Genomic DNA, 21,809 nt, shown 5'->3' on the forward strand with positions numbered 1-21,809 from the left:
TCTGACCCTCCCCCGTTCATGCTCTGTCTCTCTCTGTCTCAAAAATAAATAAACGTTAAAAAAAATTTTTTTAAATATTTTTTAATGTTTATTTTTGACAGAGAGAACATGAGTGAGGAATGGGCAGAGAGAGAGGGAGACACAGAATCTGAAGCAAGCTCCAGGCTCTGAGCTACCAACACAGAGCCCGACGTGGGGCTCGAACTCACGAACAGTGAGATCATGACCTGAGCTGAAGTCAGATGCTGAACCGACTGAGCCACCCAGGTGCCCAACAATATTATTCTTCTTAAATTGAATATAATCCAGTTGCATTTCACTTTCTGTGTGTGAAGAATACATTGCAAATGTGTTCTTAAAAAAGTTCCCTGGCACGGTTTACCGAGTAGTACCTATGTAGTCACACACAGTTATATATGAAGGGTAGAGTTGCAAGACAGGTTCTAAGTAGTTTTTTGTTTGTTTGTTTGTTTGTTTTTTACTTTTGCTATGGAAATTTTTAAATATACACAGAATAGAGAGAATAGTACAATGAATCCTTATGTACCCATCACTCAGTCCCAATGTCCATTAACCTAAAGCCAGTCCTATTCTATTCTTTCCCTCATTCACTCCCCCTTTTGTATTACTTTGAAGCACATTACATCATATCATGTCATCTTTAGGTACCTGAAGCATATTTCCCTAGAAGAAACAAACTTCTCACAGAATAATCACCGGATCATCACACCTAAAATTTGTTAATATAATTAAATAGGCAGTTGGTATTCAATTTTCCTGTTGCTGTGTATACATCAGCTTTTTTAGTTCCTTTTTTGAATTGGGATCTAATCCTCTCACATTGTAATTATTTCTCCTTCAATCTGTATATTACTTTTCTCTTTATTCAGATTTAAGAAGACAGATTATTTTTGACCTGTAGCTTTCCTCATAGTCTGGATTCTGCTGCTTACATTGCTGTAGCGTAGTTCCAAGTCAGATTTAAATATTAAAGAGAGTGTTCATGCACATTATGGTCAGGTTTCACCCAAAGTGGTGGTATTATTTTGGGCCCTGGTGATAACAGCTAGAGGTCAGGGGAGGCGGCCTTGCTGGTGGATCCCAGCTGGCTGTGAGCACCCTGTGACTGGCTGAGGTGTGCTTGTCAGGCTGAGAAAGCTTGTCTCCTGCCTCAGGCCCTTCCTGCTCTCTAAACTCCATTGGGCCTCTTGTTATGGATACAGTGTCAGACCATCCTCTACTTTTCCTTCAAGGAGCGGGTAACAATTTGTAAATGTAGTGGGCTTCCCCAGTTTATATTCCGAAAAGTCAGGAGTGCATGAATGTGACTTTGAATTCTGAAGAACACGTAAACCATGGTTTCCAGCTAGGAACGGGATGACACAGACTTGACAGTTCGTGATAATCATTTCCACATTGGAACTTTGTCTCTTGTGACTAAACACCAAGTTACATTTAATTTTTCTTCCCCTTCTTTTCTCCCTGGGGAGGACGAAGCTCCTGGGCCAAGGTCATCCTGTATATATGCGGTTCTTTACTCAGCCCTCACCTGTAACTGAGAGGCTGAGGCTATGTCTTCGTTTTGCATTCATCCTGATTTCACAGATCTGTAAAATCTTTGTGCCCCATCTATCCTCCAAACAGACAAGGAGAGGAGATTGAGAGGAGCCAAGAGTGGAGCACAGATGCCAACGGGTGCCAAGAAGAAGCACCGGCACCCTGTCCCCTACGGGGCAAAACCAAGGGAGGTCATTGCAATATCCAGATTTACTTAGATGAATCTCAAGTTTGGAATAGCACCCAGCCAATAGGACGCCTGGGTAACAAGGACTGAGTAAGTTCTGGCAGATGGTCTGAGTGAGGGCAGCATTCTAGAACACTACACATGTCAGAGTGGTGTGAGGAAATTGCTGAGAGGTTTTAAGCCCCTGAAGGATTTGAGGGTGGTGGCAAATTGCCCATGCAACCAGGGGAGACTGTGTGTGCGAACCTTGAGGCTGGAAGCAATGGTGGGGACCATGGACACCACCAGTGGATGCCATATACCACTTGCAATAAACTGTACCTCAGCTCATGTATGTGACCCACCAACGACCATGTGGACAACCACACTACAGAGGCCCCTCATGCACCGATGCTGCAGGGTAGTTAGGGTTCCTGGGGAAGTTGCTAATCCTCAAAAAAAAAGGGAAACAGAAGGGGAAGGAAAACTTTGAATCAGAATGAATATTTACTAGTTTTAAATGGAAAGATACTGAGTTATCTTCAAGTGGCAAGACTGAGCTCATTTTCCTTCCATCAGCAGAAAGGGGACTCAAGAGCTAAGTTTGAATTCCATCAGAAAAAGATAAAGGCACATTCCAGCACATCTGGGCTGTGACTATAAATTTTAAACTCACTACACAACCCACATTTATGTGTTTATTTTTAAATGTCTGTGTGCACTGTATTAAAAGTTTCATGAGGGGTGCCTGGGTGGCTCAGTTGGTTAAGCATCCAACTTCGGCTCAGGTCATGATCTTGCGGTCCATGAGTTCGAGCCCCACGTCGGGCTCTGTGCTGACAGCTCAGAGCCTGGAGCCTGTTTCGGATTCTGTGTCTCCCTCTCTCTGACCCTCCCCCGTTCATGCTCCGTCTCTCTCTGTCTCAAAAATAAATGTTAAAAAAAAAAAATTTTTTTTAAAGTTTCATGAGGGCACAGACCATTTCTTTTGTGTTGTGTATTCTTAACACCTAACCCAGTGATTAGCCTTGATAGACACTGAAGAAGGAGTTGTTGAATGAATATTGGACCCACACGCCAGAGCTACTTCCACAGTACTTAATACAGAGCAAGCTCATGATAGATGATCTTATCCCTTCGTTCCTAAAGGAATATATATTTCTTTGGGGACAGTCTATCTTTCTGTTGAAATCCAGTTCTAACTTGAATGGCTCTGAAGGTAAATCAGCTATGTTGTTTTTTATGGGAGCTATTTAAGAAAATGACGTCCTAGTGTTTGTCTTCTCTGACCTTATTCTGTATCCAAAGGGTTTATTGGATACAGCAGTAGCCATACATGCAGATGCTCAGGTTTATTATGTGGATGATGCTGATAGTAGTGATTGCCCCACCACCCACACAGTCCTGGCCCCTTGATTCCAAAACACTCTCTCCTTTTGCTTCCCAGCCTCAGATTCAGTCTGTTCTCATTCGCCTCTCCTTTTTCTGTGCCAACGCTCTTGTCTGCCCTTCCCCATTCACACCCCTGATCTTCACCCCTCTCAGGGCAGAACTCCTACCTAGCCAGCCAGCAGCCATGTTTTGGATGGTTCTCATTTCACGTAGAGTCATCTCTGGAAAAAACAGAAGGGAATTTTATTAAAAGATGTCAATGTGCAATTGATTATCTATATCTTTAAACCATTAATTTGTATTCCACTTTATTTATAAAAGTATTTGAGGTAAGTAAGTATATCTTAATAAAACATGTGTTGTAAATAAATTCACTAACAAGTAAAAAAAATCTGTGAGCTCTGATTTTTGACTTGGAAAATAGGGACCCCATAGTCCAGTATTTCCTGAACTTGCCTGGTAAGAATTACCTTGCTGCTGGGGCATCTGGGTGGCTCAGTCGGTTAAGCATCCAACTTCGGCTCAGGTCATGATCTTGCAGTCTGTGAGTTCGAGCCCCGTGTTGGGCTCTGTGTTGACAGCTCAGAGCCTGGAGCCTGCTTTGGATTCTGTGTCTCCCTCTCTCTCTCTGTCCCTCCCCTGCTTATGCTCTGTCTCTCTCTCTCTCTCTCTCAAAAATAAATAAAGATTAAAAAAAAAAAAGAAGAATTACCTTGCTGCTTGTTAAATACAGATTTCCTCAGCTCTTCCCCTCAAGACTGATTGAGTGGGTGGGCCTGATTTTTTTTTCTTATGCTTTAGGTAATTCTTTTCATTTGATTTGATAACTTGAATAAAAATCGCCAATGTAGCAGGGATAGGGAGGATGAAAACTCATGAGGAATAGGGACATAAGTTTGTGGGGAGGGACAGAGACCTTTCTGAGTGAAAAGGAATTTGATTCAGTAGGGTTTTTTTTTAACAGTTTGTTTTTTTTGTTTCTGAGGTTTTTTTGTTCGTTTTTTGGGGTTGTTTTTAGTAAACTTTACCCCCAACATGAGGCTCAAACTCATGGCCCCATGATCAAGAGTCACATGCTCTACTGACTGAGCCAGCCAGGTGCCCACACACTCTTTTTTCTTTTCTCAGTATGAATATATCTGTGTGAATGCTGATAATCAAAAGCACTCATGGCATTATGGAAAGATCGATGGTGGCAAATTATACTGAACTATCAAAGTTAAAAAAAATAAACCGAAAATGTTGGTCAAGCTGTGTCAAGTAGTACCAATTACTTTTCTTTTCAATGATCTCCTTACTGTTGTATCTTATTATCTTGCTGCACAATTAGGTATAACATCAAATGTGTCCGATTAAGTAAGCTGTAAGTTTTAATTTGATTAGAACAGTAACTTGCCTCCCTCTGAATACCTATTTGTATCTTTATATATGCCATCTTCGTAGGTTGTCATGTATGAGCATGTTACCTTCTCGATTTTAAAATATTAGAAGGAACAGTGCATAGATAAGATCTTTCTTTATTCTTATTTTCTGAAATTTCAGGCAAACCCCTGTTGGATCAGTAAGTCACCCACTTTATAGTCTGTATCTTTTGAGAATTTTGTTCTTTTCCGCTCCATCCCCTTCTTGAATAGAATTCCACACTTCAAAAGTTACTCCACTTGGTGAAGAACAGCACTTACAGGAAGGGAAACCCAGGGAAACCCTGAAGTTTTGTCCTTTGAGAGCTCCACCCTCTGAGGGCTCCGTCACCCTTCATTCCCTACGGTCTCAGGTTCGCTGGGAGGGAGTTTCTGGGGAGGAGAGCCTCCAGGGAGGTTGGCAGGTATGAAGGGCAGGGATGAGATTGGGGGAACTGGGACGCTGGGATGGGCTGCTGCTTCTGGAACACCTCAGATGCTAGGGATATGTGAGGGCCTTGTGGAAGCTGACAGTCTGGAGACTTCCTGTCATAGTGTTCATTGCTTAGACGGTGAGATTATTAAAACCAGTAATTCCTAAAGTCACAGTTTCTGTAATTGGAATCTCTTCTCTTTTTTTTTAAAGTTATTTATTTATTTTGAGAGCTGGGGCAGGGCAGACAGAGAGGGAAAGAGAGAATTGCAAGCAGGCTCCACAGTGTCAGCGCAGAGCTCGACGCAGTGCTTGATCTCACAAATCATGAGATCATGACTTGAGCCGAAATCAAGAGTCAGATGCTTAACTGACTGAGCCACCCAGGTACCCCAATAGGAATCTCTTAAGAAAACAGTACCATGTGAAAGGCGTTGCATAGTGCAGGGTTTAAGGCCCTTGTATTCTCCTCTCCACTTTCATGTCAGCAGTCTGGCTTCTGGTCAGGGACGGCATATTTTCTAATTGTCATTCAGAAAAATTCCCGGTACCTTAGTACTTCCCAAATGTTGGGTACTTTTAGAGGTTTGCAGCTGTGCAATTATGACTATTAGTTTAATACTACTCCGCCCGCACCCTACACCCTGTCTGCTTTTATGCAAATAACAGCATGGTGCGGGCTGATCAGGTACCGACGGAATGCAGCATAGACCTTGATCATATTATTCAGGAAGGTTAAATTTTGGTTTCATAGACTCACACTGCTGCTGCCCACATTTACCACTGTCATCATTTCCTCTCTTCAGATGTCCCTACAGAGTTTGGGACATCACTGAAGAATGGAAAAATAATGCCTTCAGAGTTTCCACCTTTTCATGAATCAAAGGAACATGGCATTGATAGGAGAGGCAGATTGTATTAGAATTATTTGGGCCCTTAGCTGGATTTCCTTCTGGGCTGGATTTCAGTCCCTTCCTTTGTGTCTGCCTATCCATCTGTGAAGAGGGGATAATTACACCTGTTCCTCATTTGCCTCAGAGGGATGGTACAAAGATTCATTTAAAAAGTCTGTAAAGGTTTTTGAGCACGAAAGAGTTATAAAAAAATATATTGTCGCGTCAGTGGTCCTGACAAATATCTGAAATCACTTAATCTGAATCACTGAAAGTGATTTCAGTCATCAATGTAGAGAGGAATACACATTTTTCACATACTTTGTGTGTTTTTTCCCAAGGTGTGTATGTCTAAGAGGAGAGAGTTTGGAGAACAGATCATCAGCCACAAAGGTAAGTTTTAAATAATCCACTTTCTTTTAACTAACTGTGTTCAGGCTTGAAGCTAAAGGAGATGAGCCAAAGAAATGACATGAAAAAAAACCCAGCAATCCTCAGCTGCACTGTGCAGACTCTAATATTTTTCTGGCCTATAATAAAAAATGACCATCTGAGTCAGAAAAGATTTCTTCAGGTCAGAAATGCTTCTTTCTGTTTTGTTTTGTTTTGTTTTGTTTTGTCTAAGTTCTGGTGTAAATCTTTGCAAATCACCTGGACCTTTTTTTATTAAGTTTTTATTTTAATTCTAATATAGTTAACAGTGTTACATTAGTTTTAGGTGTACAAATAGTGATTCAACAATTCTATACATTACTCACTGCTCCTCATGGTAAGTGTACTCTTAATTCATCTGGACCTTATTTATTTTTTTATTTTTATTTTTAATTTTTTAATTAAGTTTTTTATTTTAATTCCAGTATAGTTAACATACAGTGTCTTATTAGTTTCAGGTATACAATATAGTGATTCAACAATTATATACATTACTCAGTGCTCATCATAAGTGTATCCTTTAATCCCCATCACCTATCCCCAACCCCATCCCCCGACCCAACTCTACTCTGGTGACCCTCAGTTCTCTATAGTTAAGAGTCTGTTTCTTGGTTTCTCTCTCTCCCTCTCTCTCTTTCTAGAGTGGCTGCACCAGTTTGCATTCCCACTAACAATGTGTGAGTGTTCCCTTTTCTCCACATCCTTGTCAACACTTGTTTCTTCAGTTTTTGATTTTAGCCATTCTGACAGGTCTGAGGTGATATCTCATTGTAGTTTTGATTTGTATTTCCCTGATGATGAGTGATATTGAATATCTCTTTATGCATCTGTTGGCCACCTAAAAGTCCTCTTCAGAGAAATGTCTGTTAATGTCTTCTGCCTATTTTTAATTGGATTATTTAGTTTTGGGGTGTTGAGTTTTATAAGTTCTTTATATATTTTGGATACTAACCCTTTATCAGATATGTCATTTGCAAATATTTTCTCCCATTCTGTAGCTTGCCTTTTAATTTTGTTGATTGTTTCCTTTGCTGTGCAGAAGCTTATTTTTTTGTAATTTTTTATTTTATTTTATTTTGTATTTGTTTATTTTTTAATTTACATCCAACTTAGCATATATTGCAATAATGATTTCAGGAGTAAATTCTGGTGATTCATCCCCTATGTATAACACCCATTGTTCATCCAAACAAGTGTCTTCCTTAATGCCCCTTACCCATTTAGCCCATTCCCCCCCACCCACAACCCCTCCAGCAACCCTCAGTTTGCTCTCTGTATTTAAGGGGCTCTTATGTTTTGTCCCCCTCCTTGCTTTTATATTATTTTTGTTTCCCTTCCCTTATGTTCATCTGTTTTGTATCTTAAATTCACCTGAACCTTTTTTAAAAATTTTTTTTAATGTTTATTTATTTTTGACAGAGAGACAGAGCATGAGTGGGGGAGGGGCAGAGAGAGGGGGAGACACAGAATCTGAAGCAGGCTCCAGGCTCTGAGCGGTCAGCACAGAGCCTACGCAGGGTTCGAACTCACAGACCGTGAGATCATGACCTGAGCCGAAGTCAGACGCTCAACCGACTGAGGCACCCAGGCACCCTACACCTGGACCTTTTTAAATGATAAGTTTTGGGGCGCCTGGGTGGCGCAGTCGGTTAAGCGTCCGACTTCAGCCAGGTCACGATCTCGCGGTCCGTGAGTTCGAGCCCCGCGTCAGGCTCTGGGCTGATGGCTCGGAGCCTGGAGCCTGTTTCCGATTCTGTGTCTCCCTCTCTCTCTGCCCCTCCCCCGTTCATGCTCTGTCTCTCTCTGTCCCAAAAATAAATAAAAAACGTTGAAAAAAAAAATTTAAAAAAAAAATGATAAGTTTTCCTAAAGATTTGAAAAGTCAGTTGACACATATACTTTATTTTTTTTTAATGTCAATTGACATCACCCCTAAAATTTCAATTGTCAATTATGTTAGAGGCATGGCTATCACAGATATATAGGAAACACTAGTTTCTTCCAAAATATCAATTTACCTATTATTAAATTTTCATTGTCTTTCAAGGAGGTGAGTAACAGCTGTTTCCTGAAAATTGCTAAAATTGCATCAACAGCATGGGAAACAGAGTGAGGAAAAGTACAACAAATAACTATAAACTCCCAAATGCAAATGAACTGATTCCTGTTTTTTTTTCTGTTCCACAGCACTCAACCCTGATCTCCCATTATGAAAATGAAAAACAAATGTTTGTTAAATGCCTGCCATGTGTGGGAATAGTCGTTTTCCTAGACTAGCGACATCAGCATCACCTGAGAGCTTGTTAGAAATTCAAATAGGAAGCTTTGGGATTGGAGCCCAGCAATCCGTGTTTTAACAAGCCCTCCAGGAGATTCCCATACATGTTAAAGGTGTCATTTAGAACTGGAATTTCACAGGGTAATGGTGAGGTGGGGACTGGGCTGGGCATCCTGTGGGCAGCATGGGGTAGTGGCTGAGCACAGAGCTCATTCCTCTGACTCCTTAGGGGGTGCACCTCTCGCCACCTCAGGACTTGCATTTGGGGAGGAGAATCATTCTTCTCTGGGAGTCAGATCTCATTCCAGATAAAATGCTCAAATGGGAGATATTCCAATTTGTGGTTAATACTGTGTGCCGGGAGAACAAAGCTGTTCTCTATTGCTGTCATGACATTCGCTTATGGAGCATGAGGAGGGACCTAAGAAGGAGTGAAAGGGGACAAGAGGGCCCGAAAAAGATTTGATCCCTACCATTACCACATCTCCTTTCCACTACCCTGTCCCACAACTCTTTCCTCATTTGCCTCTTGACCTCCCTGGGTCCGGCATGCTCTCCAGTGAATTTTGGGAGAGCTGAAACAGTGAAGGGGAGCTATGTACTAGAGATGGTGTAGAGAGGGAGGATGCCCCAGGCCAGTCCCTGCCTCACCCTTTAACCAACAAGATTCTGATTCCAAGGGCACGTTGCACCTTCACTACCCAGAGCTGTAACAGTATTCAACCCCACTTCCTTTTGCTTTTTTTTGGGGGGGGGGGTGCGGAAAGCAATTCCTGGAAATAGAACTTGTCTTTCACTTCAACAGGATGTAACTCTGATGTACATTCCAATGTCAGCTGTTGGTGACCCAGCCCTCAATAGGAAGGCCAGCCCATCCCTACACTAGTCCTTGGCTGAGAGTGCCTGACTGCTTCCCAACTTCCTGAGGGGCACAGAGCTTGTCACTCCTCCACACACCATCTCAGTCGTCAGATTTAGGGACCAGTCATGCTTGGAATCAGTATTCCCAACAAGAAAGCTTTCCTTTTGGAAATTTTTGATCTTTGCATCATCAAAGAGACTGGGAGAGAGCAGTCTTTAATTTTTACTTATGGCTTGAAATTAATATGTAAATATATGAAAGAGGGGAAACTGAGTGGACTCAGTCACTAGACATCTGAGTCTTTATTTCAAAATCAATTTTTTTGCAAGATGACTACTCAGCTACATACATTGAAAGAGACTAATGACCGAAGGACAGAAGACAGAAGGGTTGGTTTATCTGGGTTCCATATAATCCATATGCAAGGAGATAGATTTGTCTAACACTAAAAAAACCTCAGCTAAGTCATTTTAAAGCAAATACTAGCAACATTGCTTGAATCTTAGATTAACTAGAGGGGTTTAACTATCCCCAAAGAACTATCAGGCATTTATCCAGTGGACTGTGGATAAACCTACAGTTTGCTTTTTGAGGCGGGGGGGGGGGGGGGGGATTGAGGGTTAGAAGTAAATTGGTTTTTAAAAAGTCCCTAATATTCCTTAATCCTCAATTCCATTTTTCTGCATTTCTTTGTACAGCATATCTATATAGGGTATCTGTTAAAATTCTGGTGTTTCTTTGGTTACTAGAGTTGCAATTTTTCTCCGAAGCCTCTATTGACATATGAACTTACTGACAGAACTTACTGTTCAGAATCATAGAACTGTTTATAACTAAAAGGGACTTCGAAGATTATAGTCCAACTTCTGTTATCTTACAAACAAGGAAACCAAGTCCAGAAAGTTTGAGTGACTTGCCCAAGGTCACAGAACTAGATGCTAGTGCTGAGACAAGAATTCTGGCCTTTTTTTTTTTTTCTTCTTTTTTTAAAGTAAGTGCTGTGCCCAATGTGGGGTTTGAACTCACAACCTCAAGATCAAGAGTTGCATGCTCTACAGACTGAGCCAGCCAGGCACCCCAAGAATTCAAACTTCTTAACTCACAGTCAAGGACTGAGTACATCGCCCTGTTACTTTGCTAGTTTGTTTTTGTTTGTTTGTTTGTTTTAATACCCGAAATTCTTTACCCTCTTGAGATTCCTGGAGCATTTTGCCAGTATGGTGTGAATATCAGGCTTTTTCTTAAGCAAGGAGGATTTGATACTATCAAAGAACACCTACATGGGGAACCGCTCCCAAGGGTGGACACAGATTAGATGAACATTTGGAAAGCTGGAGAGAAAGGTGACACATTGCAGGCTTTAGGCTGCCATTAGGACTAAGTGTTCTGATGGTATTCTGATTTCTCTTTAAGAGCAAGAGATCTGATTCCTCTTCCATTCTTTCAACAGACCCAGAGACCAGTCTTAATTAACATAAATATCTTGGATTTTTGAGAATGAGGAGGGTTTAAATTTAATATGGTTCCAAAAATTAAATGAACTGAAGGGGGAACATTAATGGAATCCTCAATTAAACTTGAAAAAAATCACCTACAAACGCATAGTCATTTTGGCTACTAACCGCTTGGATCCTCTTGAAATGCACTGAGCTAGTTATATCTCTGAAGTAGTCTGTATTAGCATGCACCTAGAGAAAGGGTCAGAGGTTTACGTTTTTGGGGGTTTTTTTTCTTTCTTTTTTTGGCACGGTAAAATCTTTTTCAAAAAGATTTTCTATGATACAGATTTTTTTTAATACTTCAGGTCAATTCATGTTCCCTTTGTATATGGTGATTCATGGTAAGATAAATAAACCACCACTGAAATTTGAAAAGAAGCTACTTAAGGAAGATCTTTAAGTAGCTAATGAGTCAGTGTGTATTCATAGAACTTTGATCAGTGCTTGCAGGGACTATTTTGTGCTGAGAACAAAGACACCAAAGAGATAGGGCCACTGGGAGGAAACTGGAGGGAGTGAAAAGGCTACCATGCAACACTGGAATCAGGAAATTCCCAGCCCTAATAACCAAAGCCAAGTGCAGGGGAAAGCAGCTGGAAAAAATTCGGAACCACAAACAGGTGAAAAATGCAATTCTTAGCAAGGAGAAACACCTTTTATTTTAGATTACCTACATATTTTCAGTGTACAGTCTTGCCCAAGAAAAGAGGTTCATTTGATTCAACAGCTGAAGGACAGACAGCCTGTCATTCCCCCCTCCCCCAACAGCTGACACTCACTGGAGGGACACCAGAATCTTCTGCATCGGAGCATTACATCTTACAACAAAACATTTAATTTTAATTGAATGTATTTTCCTAGGAGGATTGAAAACACACACTAACCCACCGCTTTCGGGATGGTAATTTATTTATGTAGGTTTTGTTTATTCACGACCTAGATTGACTGATGTGGTTCCTCCAGGAATTGCCCCTCCAAAGGCTCTGACAATAGGTCTTCTGTGGAGGGGACTGCTGGGAGAGCGTTCAGCTTCAGTAAAGGCAGCTTTCAGGGAAAGCAGGAGCTCAGGGTCAGGCTGCCAAGATTTTAATGAATTGCTTCAGATATTCTCTCTCATGGCTTCCACTGTGTTCAGAAATCTGAAAGAAAAATAATAAATCTGCATACAAAACACATGGCAGTTGGACATAGAAGTTGCTGCACACACAAATACCTGTTACATATTTCTTTTTAAATGGCTAAGTGCCATTTAAAAAATGTGTACATTTTTTAATGAAAGTGTTTCTGTAATAGTTATTATTTAATCTTTTTCCATCTATTTCCCTATGAAATAAAGTCATATTATGGCTCTGAAAAAAAATGTTTCATTTTAGTAATTTTTTTTTCCTGAGGCCAGTTAATGGAAGATTCCTATTAGGGAAAAAAGTCATTGAAGAGGTGAAAAAATACAGTGTTCCATCATGCTTCTGCTTTTATTCGACTATGGCTTATTTTCAGTCAGTTGGGAGTATTCACTTCTTTTTTTTTTTAATGTTTATTTATTTTTGAGAAAGCGCAAGCAGGGGAAGGGCAGAAAGAGGAGGACAGAGGATCCCAAACAGGCTCTGTGCTGACTGTGGAGAGCCCGCCCATTATGGGGCCCAAAGTCAGGAACAGTAGAGGTTATGACCTGAGCCAAAGTTGGACGCTCAACCAACTGAGCCACCCAGGGGCCCTAAGGGAGACTATACTTCTTAAAGCACAAGGTTAATAAGTTCAGAAACTTTCTTTGCATTTCTTTAAATGTAATCTAATTTAAAGCCTTTACATCTTCTGATAATTTGATGTTTTAAATCCACCCACCCATGTCATTATTTAAAGTTTGCTCTTAACACAAAAATAATAGTTTTTTCTCTGGGAAAAAAATAAAAGTTTATTTATTTATTTTGAGAGAGAGCGGGGTGGGGGGAATTGGGCAGAGAGGCAGAGAGAGAGGACAGAGAGAGAGAAAAAAAGTCTCAAACAGGCTAGAGCAGTCAGTGCAGAGCCTGACACATGGCTGGGTCTCACAAACCATGAGATCATGACCTGAGCTGAAATCAAGAGTCCAGTCAGCCACTTAACCGACTGAGCCACCCAGGGACCTCAACGAAAAAAAAATACTTTATAAAGCTTCTGAAACACCAGTCATTTTGAAAATCTTTTTGTTTTTATTTTTTATTTTTGTTTACACATTTTTTTTACATGTATCTATTTATTTTGAGAGAGAGATGGCTGGGGAGGGGCAGAGAGTGAGCGAGATAACCCCAAGCAGCCTCTGTCTACACTGTTAGTACAGATCCCATGAACCTCAAGATCATGACCTGAGTCGAAATCAAGAGTCAGATGCTCAACCGACCAAGCAACCCAGACACCCCATGAAAATATTTTTGTTTTAAAAATATTTTTCACATCTTGAAACAATCACAAGCTTACAGAAAAGTTGGAAGTATCCTATAAATAACTTTTTTTCTGAACCATTTGAGAGTAACTGCCAATCTGATGTTCCAATATCCTCTAAAACTTTAGTATATATTTTCTACAAGCAAGAACATTCTCTTACATAAACACAGTAGAACAATCAAAATCGGGAAACTAACCTCAAAACATCATTACCACCTAACCCTCAGACCCATTCAAGTTTATTCAGTTGACCCAAAGATGAATTTTATAGCAAAATATCCAGGTCGTGATAATGGGGAGAATTTAACTGCCATGTTTCTTCAGTCTCCTTCTGTCTGAAATACTTTGTCTTTCAGTGGCTTTCATGACCTTGACACTTTCAAAAATAACAGTCCAATAATTTTGTAGAATATTCTTCACTTGGGTTTGTCTGATGTTTCCTCATGATTAGATTAAGGTTATCATTTTGGGGAGTGATTATATACTATAATTTCCATTTGTTCCATTACTGATGTTGTTTACTTTGATCCCTTGATTTAGGTGATGTATACCAAGCTTAATAAGTATTTTGTGGGATAGTACTTGGAAATTATCTAGATATCCTGTTCCACATCAGATTGTGTGTGTGTGTGTGTGTGTGTGTGTGTGTGTGTGTGTTCCTATGGTTTTCTTTTTTATTTAACATGTTTGTTAAATTAATTCAATTTAACAAGGAGGCCATTAGACTGAAGTGGCTCTAATGCCATGGTGGCTTTTGTAAGCAAATCAAAATCTAGGTCTATAAATGACTCAATGTTATGAAATCAAAACCCAACGAAAACCAATCACAGTCAACCAAGATTTAAGCTATAGCCAATAGTAATTTCCTTACTCTGCTTTCTCCTTTTCTCTATAAAAATTTTCCCCCAGAAGAGCACTTCTAACCATTTCCAGTTTGGTGCTGCCTGGTTTCAAATGGATTTTTTTTCAAATAAAATGTTGAATTTTAATATACCTATTTTTTTTAAGTTCATAATCCTTTGTTGTAATTGTTTATTTTGATACTCAGATTATTCCAGATTTGGCCATTTGGGAGCCCCTTCACACTGACTTCTGTGTACTGACATGTCTTAATCATACTTGAATAATGTTCTTGCTTTCTGGCACTGTGAGATGTTTCACGTGCATCTTGTTTTTTTCTTGTGCCAGGTGTGTTAACTGATATTGGAGGTATTGCTGTTCCCAGGCTTTCAGTGGACAGAACTAGGGAATATATATGTATATACATTTACCCATATACACATTTATGTTACATCTACATTTCTGTCTATCTCTGTCATCATCATCTCTCTGTCTAGTGGAAACTATAAGTTTACACCAGTACCTCCTATTCCAATCCAACACTATGTAGTTTATTTTAGCTTTTTTTCTCTTTTTTTGTGACACCCTGGCCTAACAGTAACACAACTTACGTTATTTTTAATATATTTACTTAACTGATCAATCCTCCTGTAAGTAGCCAAACTCTCATCTCAGCTGCCATTCTCATCCTCCTACAGATGCCCTCCCAAGCCATTTGAAATGTGATACCCCATGCTGGACAACCCCCACCCCTCTGCTACCTACATGGATGCCTGCAATGTTTGTATTGGACTGGATTCTGATACCTCCTACTGGGTGACTCCTCCCACCCCACAAACACTTTATCCACCCTTCTTGGGCTCTGAAATCCAAATTTTGGAAGACACCCTGCCCTCAACCCCACTGTGTAGATGCTTACCTGCCTTTGCCCCATCTGATGGCTTAAGGATGTAATTGTTTAGAAACAGAAGAGGAAAGGGAGTATAGGGAATTAGGGGCAAAAAAAAAAAAAAAAAAAAAAAAGGAAGGAGAACAAGGAAGGAGAAAGAACAACACTTATGTTGAAATAGATCACAAGTAAGCAGATTAAGTTTTTGTTAATGTGATATGGTTTAAATACAAAGAATCTAAGAAGCACTTAGAAATGGAGTGCTTTCTGACATAGAATGTAATACGTTTTTTCCTGGTCTTGACAAAATCCATGTATTACAGGTGGCAGCCCAACTTTCACATGATTATATGTTTTGTGGATGATCTTTTCATATTTTGTATATCTATTGTTCTTCCTATTTGAGATACAGTAATTCCACCCAGTTTTAGTATTTGCTCATCAGTAAATTTCCCAGGAACTTGGTGAAGCGTTCTTGCTGCCAGAAATGTTCAGTACCCTTTCTGTTTCATCCCACTTCTTCCCTATCCCATGATTAAATTAGACATAATTCCTTTAGAATGGATTCAGACTGTTGTCTGGTCCATCTTGTTCAAGGTCAGTGCTTTATTTCCCTCAAAATCATAAGGCTATCATTCTTTATAACATTTTCTTAAAAGATCTACGTCAGTCTTCTTTTCAACAAATTACAGGGAGAGGCTCTCATACTAACATCACAAATGATAAGTAAGCAGATTTAAAGTTATTCGATCAGTCACTGCTAAATACAGTGTCAGCTCTCTATGGAAACATGTAAAAACAACATATGATGGGCGCCTGGGTGGCTCAGTTGGTTGAGCGTCTGACTTCGGCTCAGGTCATGATCTCACAGCTGGTAAGTTAGAGCCCTGCGTCGGGCTCTGTGCTGACAGCTGGGAACCTGGAGCCTGCTTCGGATTCTGTGTCTCCCTCTCTCTCTGCCCCTAACCCACTCATATTCTGTCTCAGTCTCTCTCAAAAATAAATAAACATTAAAAAAAAAAAAACAAAACCATATGATATCCCTTAGCATTCAGCCATCTCCACAACAACACGGGGCAAAAATTGGCACAAACATGGTTCCTTAAAACTTGAACAATACTGTTATTATCAAAATCAGAGTGAAGATGTGTGTGTGTGTTTGTGTATATATAAATATATATATATATATATATATATATATATAAAGCTACTTTCAAAATTAAAAAATTAAAGGTTTAAAAACTTTCACATAATTACATTTCTCAGAGATAACTATTGTTAACAGCTGAGACAGTCTTTGGACTTCCATTTGTAGCTGGTAAGAAATAGGACTATATCTTCTATTTTTAAGCATATCTAAGTATGATTCCTTTCTTAGATGAAGAAAGTGTGTGGGATGTTATGTGATTCATTTTAATTTTTAGGACAGAATTTAAAAATACTAAAAAATGACTGTAAAAACATCCTTATCATAACAGAACTTGGAATTGGTGATTAGGGACATATGGATTACCCACCTTGAACATTTTGTAGGTTTTTAAAAATTCTCTAGAAAGATGTCATATTTTTTCCATCTCCAGTTGTTTAGATCTCTAATACTGTTACTAGAGTTACATTAAATAAAACACTGAGAAGTCTGAACATAGGTAAAGAAGATCTTGACTTAGATGTCCATTTATTTTATTAGGATCACTGTGTTCTGATGTGCACAGAGCAGGCTATTTTTTTGGAGGACTCTTGTACTCATGGATCTTGGAGTGAGGTTTCTGCTCTGCACCATATCAAAACAGGTTTGAAACCAATAATTCAGACACAAACAAACAGAAAAGGAAGAAGACAACTCTTTTTTTTTCATATATGGTATTAGAACTGTTCTTCTCAAACTTTAATGTGCACATGAATCATCCAGGAATCTGTTAAAATGCAGACTCTGGGGGCACCTGGGTGGCTCAGCTGGTTGAACATCCAACTCTTGATATTGGCTCAGGTCACGATCTCACGGTTTGTGAGTTCCAGCCCCACATCAGGCTCTGCACTGATGGCATGGAGCCTGCTTGGTATTCCCTCTCTCTCTGCCACTCCCCAACTTGCTTGCTCTCTGTCTCTCTCTTTCTTTCAAAATAAGTAAACATTAAAGAAGAGAAATTGCAGACTCTGATTCACTGCCTTACTTCACCTCTTTCTTGCCTTGTGTTTGCACCTCCCCTAAAAAGTGTTGGCACTTTAATTTTTACCAGGCTGTACTTTCTGGAAGTCCTGGACTACCAGCCTTTTCCTTTTTTCTAAACCATCCTGCCTTCAGTTCCTGATTTTCTGTGGTCTGCCACTGGAACTGGTGGCCCATGGCCTGGTTCTAACTTACATAATCTGTACTCACCCCCATGTTAGACTTCTCTCTGGACTCTGGGGTGTCTCCACACCTAGCACATCCCAGCCTATCCTCACCGGCCCCTCCTTGGGGTGAAAGGAAAGTAGGAATACACAGGTGGAAAGATCATTGCAATAAGCAGCAGAGCTTTACAATTCATGGTGTCATCTGTGGACCGGCAGTGGCAGCATCACCTGGGAGGTTGTTAAAGTGTAGAACCCAGACTGCCCACTCGGAATCTACAGTTTAACAAGATCCTCAGGTCTTGCTTATTCAAGTTTGAGAATCCCTGATTTGACGTGCGGTTAGCAAAAGTAACTGAAAATCCAATTCAAACTGGCTTAACACAATAAAGGAAATCTGTGGCTCCTGTAATTGAAAAATGTGCTGATAGAATGAGTTTCAAGGGTGATCAGATCCAGGAGTTCTTTTTTTTTTTTTTTTAATTTTTTTTTTTTAATGTTTATTTATTTTTGAGACAGAGAGAGACAGAGCATGAATGGGGGAGGGGCAGAGAGAGAGGGAGACACAGAATCGGAAGCAGGCTCCAGGCTCTGAGCCATCAGCCCAGAGCCCGACGCGAGGCTCGAACTCACGGACCACGAGATTGTGACCTGAGCTGAAGTCGGACGCTCAACCGACTGAGCCACCCAGGCGCCCCAATCCAGGGGTTCTTAAGTCTTTAGGGCTCCGGAACTCTTTTTGCTTATCTGGGCTTTTTTCCCTCCATGCCAACCCCATTCACATTATTTCATTTTATGTTAATAAGAATAATACAAAGATACAGGACAATGTAACTGTTAAAATAAAAAACTTGTTATGATCATACCACTCTTTGATGGAAGCTACCAGAACTTTGAAATGATAGCCCTTTAAAGCTGAGACCCTTGGCTGCAAGTAAAATAAAAGCCTGACTCAATCTTGTTAAACAATAGAAAGTTTGTTATCTTTAATCTCAGAAAGGCCAAAGGTAGGGCGGGTGCCAAGAATGACATGCCAGGGCTCCCTTTCTTTGCACTTCTCTGGGCTCTGCCCAATTCCATCCGTGGATTCCGTCTTCAGACCAGAGCTAGACTGGTGAAGTTCCAGGAATCATATGCAGGCCTTCAAATACATAAAGGCTGAAAAAGACCTTTTCCCATGTCTCCTTTTTAAGGAGTAGATAAATCTTTCCCAGAAATAACATCGCATAGGTTTCCTTATAGCCCATTGTCTAGGAGTAGGTTTCAGGCTCATGATAGAGACCTCTAATTACTTGTGAGCATCCATTCTCTCTGCTCTCTTCAGTAATATTATTCTGATTTTATATGGACATATGGCTCGCCAGCTAAAGACTAGATTCCCTTGCTTCCCTTGCATCTATATTTGGCCATATAACTAAGTTTTAGTCAATTAAATGTAATAAAAATGTTAGGTAGAACTTCCAGGAAGTACCCTTAAAAAGAGAAGCAGCATCCTCTTTTATCTGTCTTCCATTCTGATTTCCGGAACGCAAACAAAAAAGGTTGAAGCTTTTACGGTCATCTTAGATCATGAGGATGAGGATACACTCAAAGAGCTGGTAGAACAAAAAGCTGGAAGAAGCTTGGCTCCCTGATAACTTTAGGGACTTGCCCTCACAAGTATTGTACTGCCCACCTCCAGTTATGTAAGAAAATAAAAGCTTGTATGTTTGATTCACTTTTAATTTAGGTTTTCATTAACCTCCAGTGAACTTAATCCTGACTGATGCACTTGCCCATTCCCAAATCAATCACCGGCCAGAGGATGTGTTACCACCTGACTGGTGGCAAGTGGATTTGGGGGAAGTCAAATGATCACCACATTAAATATTTATTTACTTAAGTACATATTAAATATTTCCATTAAAAAATAAATTATTATAGGGAAGCAGCCTTCTCAATATCTACATATATCTACCTTGTTGTGAGTGAGCATCTTAGTTACTGAACTTTAATGATTATTTCCTGTGAAGGGCAGAGGCACTTTACCTTCATTTAGATTCTAATGGACATTCTGGTAACTTCTATTCATTTTCATGAAAAAATTCTCAGCTGTGCTTTCAAAGGATTAGCCTCCAAAATGCAGGGTTTGGTTTTGAGCTGATTCACTTTTACTTTTTTTTAAGTTTATTTATTGATTTTGAGAGAGAGCACATGGCGTGCAAGCAAGGGAGGGGTAGAAAGAGAGGGAGAGAGAATCCCAAACTGGCTTTGCACTGACTGCAGGGCCCCACGTGGGGCTTGATCCCACGAACCTCAAAATCATGACCCGAGCCAAAATCAAAAGAGCCATAAGTGTAACCGATTGTAAGTTCTGCAATTTCTCACTGTGGTCCAAGAATTCCACCCCCAGTCGGGGTGTGGTATTTGGATGACTAGAAATCGTCAGGCTGTAAGGTAAGAGTACTTTAGTTCAGTTCACTGGATGTATTAACACAAACACCAGTAGCAGGAGACTTGTTGTTCTGAGCCCCCAACTTTGTGCTTAATTAACTTTGCTGTTTTATACCAGACACTCACTTCACCTTTTTGAGCCTCAGTTTCTTCTATAAAATAAAGGCCTTGATTACAAGATCTTTAAGTCTCCAATTCTGTGCTATGTGTGGATTTTAAGGAAGACAGTGGCTTATTTCTAAAATCCTCAAGAAGCAGAAATATTTCTTCTCTCCCCAAAAGTCAGTTCCAGTGCCTGATGATTATGTAAGGCAGCTTTCTTTTGTTTCCAGCTTTACTGATGTATAAATGGCAAATGAAATTATATATAAAGTGTACAGTATGACTTAATACACATATACATTGTGAAATGAGAACCATAATCAAGTCAACACATCCATCAATGAGGCAGCTTTTTAAATAAAGAGGATAGCACTGTCTCCAGTTCTGTCTTCTCTAGAGTTGAAGGATAATCCGCTAGGATTCTTCTATTAACCCTTCACAAATCTTAAACCAGTAAGTCACCATTCACCAGTCTTTTTTCCCTAGCAAATGATCTTCAGAGCTCAGCCATTCATGTACTCCTCCATAGTTTGGGCCTCATCTTTCTGCTATCTTGGTTTTTATGTTCTCTATGTTCCTTTTTACTTAATTTTGAAGAGAATTTTTATATAATCACTGCTTGATGAGGGTTATGTATGAGGATAATATCAGTCTTGCTTGGCAAAAATAGAGGTTAACTATGGGGGGAAAAAAACCAGAAACTTAACTGAATTTTAAAATAGACAAGGAAAGACTTTATGACAAAAGCAACAAGCTTCATTTGGTATGAAGCATTTGTTGTAGTAGCTCCCCATGACTTCAGTGGTCTTCCTTTTGTGCAGCAGCATTATCAGTAGCCTCAAACATTTCTGTTAAACCTGCATGCACTTTACAGGTGGGAAGATTTTCCCAGGTATGTGGTGGGAAGTAGTGGGGTTCTACCTGAAATCATCCACTACCTCAGGTGGAGACGCATGTCTCTAGGGCAAAATCAGTAGCTTCTTTTACCTTGATTTAGGATAATTTTCAAACCTTAGCCTAAGAATCACCTGAGGTTCTGGCTAAAATGCTCATTTCTGAGCCTCACCCAGGTCTATACTAGAGCCTAAGAATTGTAAAACAACTTCCTAGATGATTGCATGGCAGGCAGTTTTCAGAGCCTAACTTTGAGAAACATCTGATAAGGCTTTCTTCCATCTATTACTGTATTTCTTTATTCTTCAGTAACTGTTGAGTACTTTTCAGGTGCTCTGGTAGGTGCCCCTGATAGGAGGCAAAAGGGCAGAGGGATGTGCCAAGACTCGAGATTCAGTATTCACGTCTTGAGGCAGTATATGACTATGAAATGAGGCACACTGTCAGTATCTTTCTAGGAGTTCAGGGTTGGGAAGATTGCTGTGGGATGAAGCTGTGAGAAGGCTTTGTGGATCCAGATTGGAAGGACTTGATTTTTGTTTTCTTTTTTTGTTTGTTTTTCAGAGGAATCAGCTTCTGGAAATTAGATCAGTCTGGAGCTGAAGTTCTAGGTGCAAAGGCTGGAAAGTCCCTTAAAGTGTAGGCACTTTATCCTAGGGCCATCAGCTGTTACTCAAGGTCTTCTGCCTAGGGACATGAGGGTAGCCTTGTTTTAGGGAGTAATAACTGGGTGTTGATGTTCAGGATTGAATCTGTCAGTGCCAAAGGCACAACACCCATTAAACTTACTGAGGGTGCATTCATGGGAAACAGAAGAAAGCTAGGGGCACTTGGGTGGCTCAGTCAGTTTAGAGTCTGATTCTTGATTTCCACTCAGGTCATGATATCTGGGTTGGTGGGATAGAGCCCCGTGTTGGGCTCAGTGCTGGCAGCGTGGAACCTGCCTGGGATTCTCTCTCTCCCTCTGCCTCTCCCACTCTCACGTGC

At 40.2% G+C, this 21,809-nt stretch overlaps 1 protein-coding gene across 2 annotated transcripts in view; it reads left to right on the forward strand.

The window, feature by feature from the left end:
- GSAP (gamma-secretase activating protein) overlaps positions 1-21,809 on the forward strand; it is a 259,405-nt gene that overhangs the window by 93,668 nt on the left and 143,928 nt on the right. The window contains exons 2-3 of one of the 2 annotated variants that reach the window (XM_058725310.1): positions 102-267; positions 6,183-6,234. In XM_058725310.1, coding sequence (XP_058581293.1) covers positions 6,189-6,234 — 46 coding nt within the window. In that variant the 5' untranslated portion in view covers positions 102-267; positions 6,183-6,188. The remainder of the gene's footprint in view (positions 1-101; positions 268-6,182; positions 6,235-21,809) is intronic. The other variant, XM_058725311.1, reaches the window with a different exon arrangement.

The sequence above is a fragment of the Neofelis nebulosa genome, chromosome 4 (assembly GCF_028018385.1).
Source record: "Neofelis nebulosa isolate mNeoNeb1 chromosome 4, mNeoNeb1.pri, whole genome shotgun sequence".
In the NCBI taxonomy this organism is placed as follows: Eukaryota; Metazoa; Chordata; class Mammalia; order Carnivora; family Felidae; genus Neofelis; species Neofelis nebulosa.